This window comes from Antrostomus carolinensis, unplaced genomic scaffold (genome assembly GCF_000700745.2).
Source record: "Antrostomus carolinensis isolate BGI_N321 unplaced genomic scaffold, ASM70074v2 scaffold1406, whole genome shotgun sequence".
NCBI lineage: Eukaryota > Metazoa > Chordata > Aves > Caprimulgiformes > Caprimulgidae > Antrostomus > Antrostomus carolinensis.
Window position 1 is genome coordinate 76,594 of NW_010319587.1, and position 6,452 is coordinate 83,045.

The following is a 6,452-nucleotide window of genomic DNA, read 5'->3' on the forward strand; positions in this document are numbered from 1 at the left end:
CTGTGTTAACAGAGAGCTAACCTCTTCTCATTTTTAACTACAGTACTAGCTTAATGGTGAAGCACAAATTTAATTAGTAATAAGAACAAACTAGCTGAGGGGTGAGTAGTAATTTCTTCTGAAAATACTTATTTTCTTTAGGTGGTAGAAATGACTCCTGCTTCTGGGGTGGATTTGTGTTTTCACTTTTAGTCTCTTGTTTAAAACTTGTCAGACTCCAGCGAAGACATACTGATTTAATTGTTTAGTTTGGGTATTGCTGCATGGTGCCTGGAGATTGCTGACGTACTTGGGTTACATCAGGAATTCTCCTAATGGAGTGTTTTACCTATCATAGCCAGTAACTGAGGCCTCGGAGGGCAGTGCAGGGAGACTTGTAGAGCATTGCATTCTCTGTTGATTCCATCTACTTTAACACCTTAATACATTTTAATCCCTTACCAGATCACATAAAGAATAATTTAATTGCAGCATTTCTCCTTAGAAGCTGGGAGTCTGACGAAGCTGTGAAACTTTGGTCCTGGGTGGAGGTTTTTTTGAGGGTTTTGGGCTGGTTTTGTTTGTTTGTTTTTGTGTTGTTGGAACCTTTTTTTTTGAGGGTGGTGTTTATTCATTTGTTTTGGTTTTGTTTGTTTTTTAACTCTGCGTTTATTAGCCAAGCTGGAAAACCCTGTTACAGACACCTGAGTAGTGTGTTGCTTGCTTTTTGTTTAGTGTCAGAGCGCAATGTTTTTGTCGTAGCTTGCTTTTCTGCCCCACAAACCTAGCGGTCTGGGAAAGACAATAAATCTTTTGGAATTATCTGGTTTGTCACTTTTATACCCAGAAGCACAAGATTTTAATAAACTTCCTTATTGCCAGCAAATAATAGTTTTTATAGATAATGAATCCTTTTAGGCCTTTCATCTTTTGACTTCTGTGATTCCAAATGGATTTTGTCCTGACAGCTGGGATAAAGGACAGTCTTCCTCAGTTTCTTCTTGTGTTGTTCTGTGTTAGGATACACAGCAGTGGTGCACTATGCCTGCCTCACAGATTAATATCTCCTCACCAAACAGTGCCAGCGTTTTCTGTTCCATGAAAATCTTCTATTTCAACTGCTTGCTGTCTTTCTGGATTCTTATGTATGCTGTATTATGTCTTTTTTTTTTTTTTTTAAATGTAGAGTAACATGGCAAAATTATGTATATTTTCTTAGCCCAAGGTGGCCTAATGCCCTACTACATTCATTTTCCTATCCCATTCCTTATAAATAAGACATCTTGATGGCTTTGTCTTCATTAGAGTTCCTCAATGACGTGTTGCAGGTGTGTAGTTTACTACACATTTGTCTTCGTGCACATGAACTTTGAGGGCATGTTGGGGGTTAGTCATGTCCATGATTAAGAGCATTGTGAGTTTGCTGATCTCCAGCTCACAGATAGCGCGATGAGTATGTTCACTCATGCGTGGTCCTAGTAAGCATTTTGTGTGTGCTTTTTGCCTTGTAGTAGAAGCGATTATTTAAACTGAGCTGCATTTCTGTGCACAAGGTGTTGGAAGCAGCAGTGAGAAAATAGAATGGAAACTAATGGTGTACCATGCAGAATTTGTTGCACAGTTATTTCTGTGATTGTGAGCTGGCTACTTTTGTTCTGAAAAATGAATTTAGAACTTGTCTGAAATAGGCTTATGTGTTCAAGAGGATTGTGAGCAAATACCTATTGAGGATATTTCTGACTAATACTTGTTAAAATTTTGATTTTTAAAAAAATTTTTTTTTAACCCCAGGATCATAGGTTTGAATTAAAAATGTATTGCACCAAGCTCTTCAGAACTGTTTATTGTGTGCATTAGTATTGCAAAGAAAAAGTGGGAGCTCTGGAGGGAACAGGACTTAGGTTTGATTTGCAGAAGGAGAAATGAAAGTAGAAGTGAAAGCCAGTTGTGTGTACTATGGCTAGACACTAAACAAACATAGAACAAATAGCTGATAAGCCTGCTTTTTTCACCCAAAGTGAGCTGTATACCAGGCCCCACAGAGCACGTTGCTGCACAGTGTGTGGATAGTCGTGCTTATGTCTGGAGGCTTGATTGCGTCTGTGTGCTAAGGTGTTACTAAAAAGCTGATCTTAGATTACTTGTTTGAGGCAGAGCTGCAGTTCTGTTACTGCTATTTTTTTTCCCTGTAGCACTTAAAATTTTAATCAAATGCAACATGATGCATGTAGAAATGGACAAGCTTTTGGGTTTAATTCTACTACCTGATTTTTGACCTGTCTTTTCTTTGTTTATGGGAATGCTTAAGAGTTATCTATCTTCTCCATGGAGGTACCTCACACTGTAACCTCTGAGGAAGTGATTACCCAGCCTCAGCCAGTGAGTGGGGATAACAGCAGTTCACTGTACACTTGCACAGTCTGTGGTCAAATGTATTGTGCAAACTTGCCCAGGCACAGAGTGTGATTTTCATAGTACACTCTTTGCATCTGTGCTGTTATACCTGTCCAGGCTCCATGTGCAGCATCAGTCTGTCTAGCCACAGACATTCTAGGTGTCAGCTGCCATCCTGGTACATGGGCACAGTTATACATGCAGATGGGATGCTTGTGTTAGAACAGCTGCATTAGGCATGCACAGGGTTAGAAATAAATGTGTTGCTCCAACAGTTGTTATAGGCAAGGAGATATAGCAGATTTGCATAGTAATTTGTTTTGAAGTTCAGTTGGTGACATGGACTGAGGTATGACTTGCTGTGATTTATGAATGAAATTGCTTCCTGTAATTCTGTACAGAAGCAGAATCGTATATAAAGTCTATTCTAAAAAAACAAACAAACAAAAAAAACAACTTCTGGCCTGGAGAAGGAAAGTTCTGCATGAAAACACAGGATTTCAAGAACTTTTTTTTTTTTTTTTTTTTTTCTCTCTAGTTACAAAAAGGTCATTGCTCGAGACATCAGTTCTTTATGAGCATTCTGCTCATAAAGAACTCAGCTTTACAAAATTGGCAAGGCAGGCTTTGATAGCAAGTGGGATAACAAGCTTTCTTTGCTCTCCAACATACAGAGTTGCAGTTTTCCATGAAGACTTAAATCTCTTCTGTTGTTGATTAAGTAGGAGTGTTATGCAAGTATCTCACTGTAACACTTCTGATTGACATTGAGGTCCTCTCTTCAATTAGGAGAGGCAGAGATAGGGGTTTTTAAAAAAAAAAAAAAAAAAAAAAAGTTTTTGTCAGAAAGAGGGTACTGCCAACGTACTACCCAGCACATTCTTTTCAAATATATTTGACTTCAAGTTAATTAAGTATGACTTTCCGTATTGACTGATAAATACTAGAATGCTCATGTCCACTTTGTTTTGCTTTGAGATACCTAAAGCAGAAGATGGATTGTAGCACCTGAGAGTCTGTTCGAGATAGCAGTTCTAGTCTTTTTTCAATACATGCCCTGAAACATTTAGGCAAGTAGTTGACTTGACTGTTTTGGTGTTCAGCTGGTTTGCTTCTAACCAAAGTTTTGAGGATGTTGCTGCGTCGGGAATTATTCTGAAAGGTCTCTAAAGAATTTTCGCTACTGTTCTTCAACTACAAGAGGAAATTGCACTCCCTCCAACTTCATGAGAACCTAATTACCATTTCCTTCCGAAGAACATCTGTAGGGCTGTGAATGAGCAAGTTATAACAACACAAAAAATTTTGTGATAATCCTCCACCTCCCTGGTTCCTCATGTTCGGTTTCTATTACAAAGCCCTACCTAGCCTTTCTTCATTTTAATATACTTCAAAGAAAACAACCCTCTTGAGCCTGCTGCCCATTAATAAAGCAGCCAGACTGGGTTATCTAGCTTGCAACAGAGATATCCTTATAAAGGATCTGGTAGGTTTTCCTCTGTTAGTAATAGAAGAGCCACTGTGCCCCTGATTATTTGAGTCTCTGAACTGAAAAAAATGGAGAAATATGAACTGGGGGAAGAGGTAAATCTTTCTCCCACTCCCTTACACTTGGTTTAAAACCTGCCAGCCCCTCTGAGTAATTCAGCAGTCATATAAACATTGACCCTAGTTTTTGGACAGGGAAAGTATTAAATGCTTAGCTTAAAAAGTAAAAAAAAAAAAAAAAAAAAGCCCATACCCTGCCAAAGAAGGACATCTGTTTCTAACTTCAGCTTTTTATTTTTTTTATCTTTCATTTTTTTTGTTGGTAAATCTCCCAGACAACAGCAGTTCTGTAGAGAGTTTAAATATGAAGGAATGGCAGGACGGGCTAAGGGCACTTCTACCGAACATTAACATCAACTTTGGTGGACTGCCCAATGCTTCTTCCCCCTCCAACGCCAACCACAGTGTACCAACGTCCAACACTGCCACCACCGACAGCCTGAATTGGGAGAGCCCTGGCAGCTGGATGGACCCCGCAATCATCACAGGTAACCGTTTCTCACTCCTTCAGCTCCGCTGGCAAACCATCAAATGGGTATTTGGCACAAACTGATTGACATCTGGAAAAAAGAAAAAGTCAGTATGCGGTGGTCTCTTCCAGCTTCCATCCACAAAACCTCAAGGGTCCAGGAATTTTTGTGGAACCTCTAGGTGCAACAAAGCGTCGCTTAGGCCTTTGCAATGCATGCCCGGGACCTTTGCAGGCAGTTAGACGGATCAGCACTTATCTACAGGGTCAACATAGGTGTCCCTTCTGCTGGATGGCGTGGCCGGTATGTGCGCCGTTGGTCCTGAGGCACTGAAGGCATTCACTGGACTTTGTTATTTAAAAAGGGACGTACTCCACTTGTTTATAAAGCTCTCTTTTATAAGGCTGTCTGGTTGTGTTTCCCTATTAGAGAGGCTGAAGCATGATTCAAGCAGGCAGAGTAGGAGGTGAAGCATGCAGTGTACTGGTAGTTTGGTGTGATAAGGTCACGTCAACAGGGATGCAGTCCTTAAGCAGGATATTTCATAGAAAAATGTGTGTTTTATGAATAAGTCCTCTGAGGGGGAACTTTCTCCTCTCTGGATTTAATGTTAAATGTTTTGTGGGCAGGGTAATTATATATGATAATGTAAAATGCATTCTCTGTACAAACTAATCATGTTTTCTCACTGTTGCTTTTTGTTAGGTTAAATTGACCTCCTTCATGCTTAGCTTATTGCTTCTGCTCTGACTTGCCTGTATCCCTGTTTTTTTTCTTCTCTTCATAGGTATCCCAGCCTCCACAGGAAACAGTTTAGACGCCCTTCAAGATGACAATCCTCCACATTGGCTAAAATCTCTTCAGGCCCTCACAGAGGTGGACGGCCCCAGTGCAGCACCATCACAGACACACCACAGTAACCCCTTTGGCACACAGATCCCTCTGCACAGAGCCAGTTGGAATCCCTACTCTCCTCCTTCAAACCCCACCAGCTTCCATTCCCCACCTCCAGGCTTTCAGACAGCCTTCAGACCCCCCAGTAAAACCCCCACAGATCTACTACAGAGCTCAGCACTGGATCGTCATTAGGAAAGGAGGAAAAAGAAAAAAAGAAAAATAAAACCTGAAACATTAGAAATGCAGGAAGTGTCCCACTCTGACTCCTCCCCATGCCCACCTACTGTTCCCTGTCATATCTTTCTTTCTGAAGAATCCAGTTCCTGATCAAACCTCCCCCCCCAAATGCAGTGCCATCACAGGGTCATGACTGTATCTTTTTGTTTAGTTTCTGTTGAGTCAGTGTTTGAAATACACTGTTTGAAATATTTTCTAACTGTTCTAAGAAAAAAAAAAAAAGAGAGAAATCAAAATTCAGTCTCAATGCTTAAGGAGACTATTACTGTCTTATGTCTCTTGCACATGAGTATTTCTGCCTAGTGGAAAAGTGTCAATCTGCTGTAGGGGGAAAAAAAATGCAATGCAGAATCAAATGCAGAAGAAAAAAGGCATTTAATTTAAATGAAGTTACCGAACGCGTGGGGCAAGCAGTGGCCTAGCATTTATTTTGCATTCAGTGTGGCACTACATGGGGAAATTGCTATGTTTGGGTTTTTTGTTTTTCGGGTTTTTTTATTGAGAAGGGGATTTTATTGTCAGTCGGAATTCGACATGAAGTGTGTTGAAGGACAAAACACTTATAGCTATGAGTAACTGGCATGTTGCTAAAGAGTGGTTTAAACAGGGCGAATAAGGTTTTTCTTTAATTTTGGCTTTAGATTTAAAGTAAACTTTAATGTTTTAAAAGTATTCACAGATTTAATACCTAGCGTATGCATAATATAATTATAAGCAGTTCAAACACGAGTGATATTTACTTCAGTCTTTCTGTCTCCTCTGTCAGTCTCTCTTTTTTTTTTTTTTTTTTTTTTTTCTTTTTAAATAAAGAACCAGATTCACCTGATTAGGGCACTCTGGGATAGCACTGCATTGGGGCCACATGATCACCATCAGGAGCAACCTCTGACCTCCTCTGCCTGCAGCTTTTACTTAACCCTGTAGTTT

At 40.0% G+C, this 6,452-nt stretch overlaps 1 protein-coding gene across 4 annotated transcripts in view; it reads left to right on the forward strand.

Moving 5' to 3' along the window:
- CNOT4 (CCR4-NOT transcription complex subunit 4) overlaps positions 1-5,734 on the forward strand; it is a 43,771-nt gene extending 38,037 nt beyond the window's left edge. For 2 of the 4 annotated variants that reach the window (XM_010169268.1, XM_010169269.2), the window contains exons 10-11: positions 4,197-4,409; positions 5,179-5,734. In XM_010169268.1, the coding sequence (XP_010167570.1) occupies positions 4,197-4,409; positions 5,179-5,480 (515 nt within the window). In that variant the 3' untranslated portion in view covers positions 5,481-5,734. The remainder of the gene's footprint in view (positions 1-4,196; positions 4,410-5,178) is intronic. The other 2 variants (XM_010169270.1, XM_010169271.2) reach the window with 1 other exon arrangement.
- Positions 5,735-6,452: the final 718 nt, after the last annotated feature.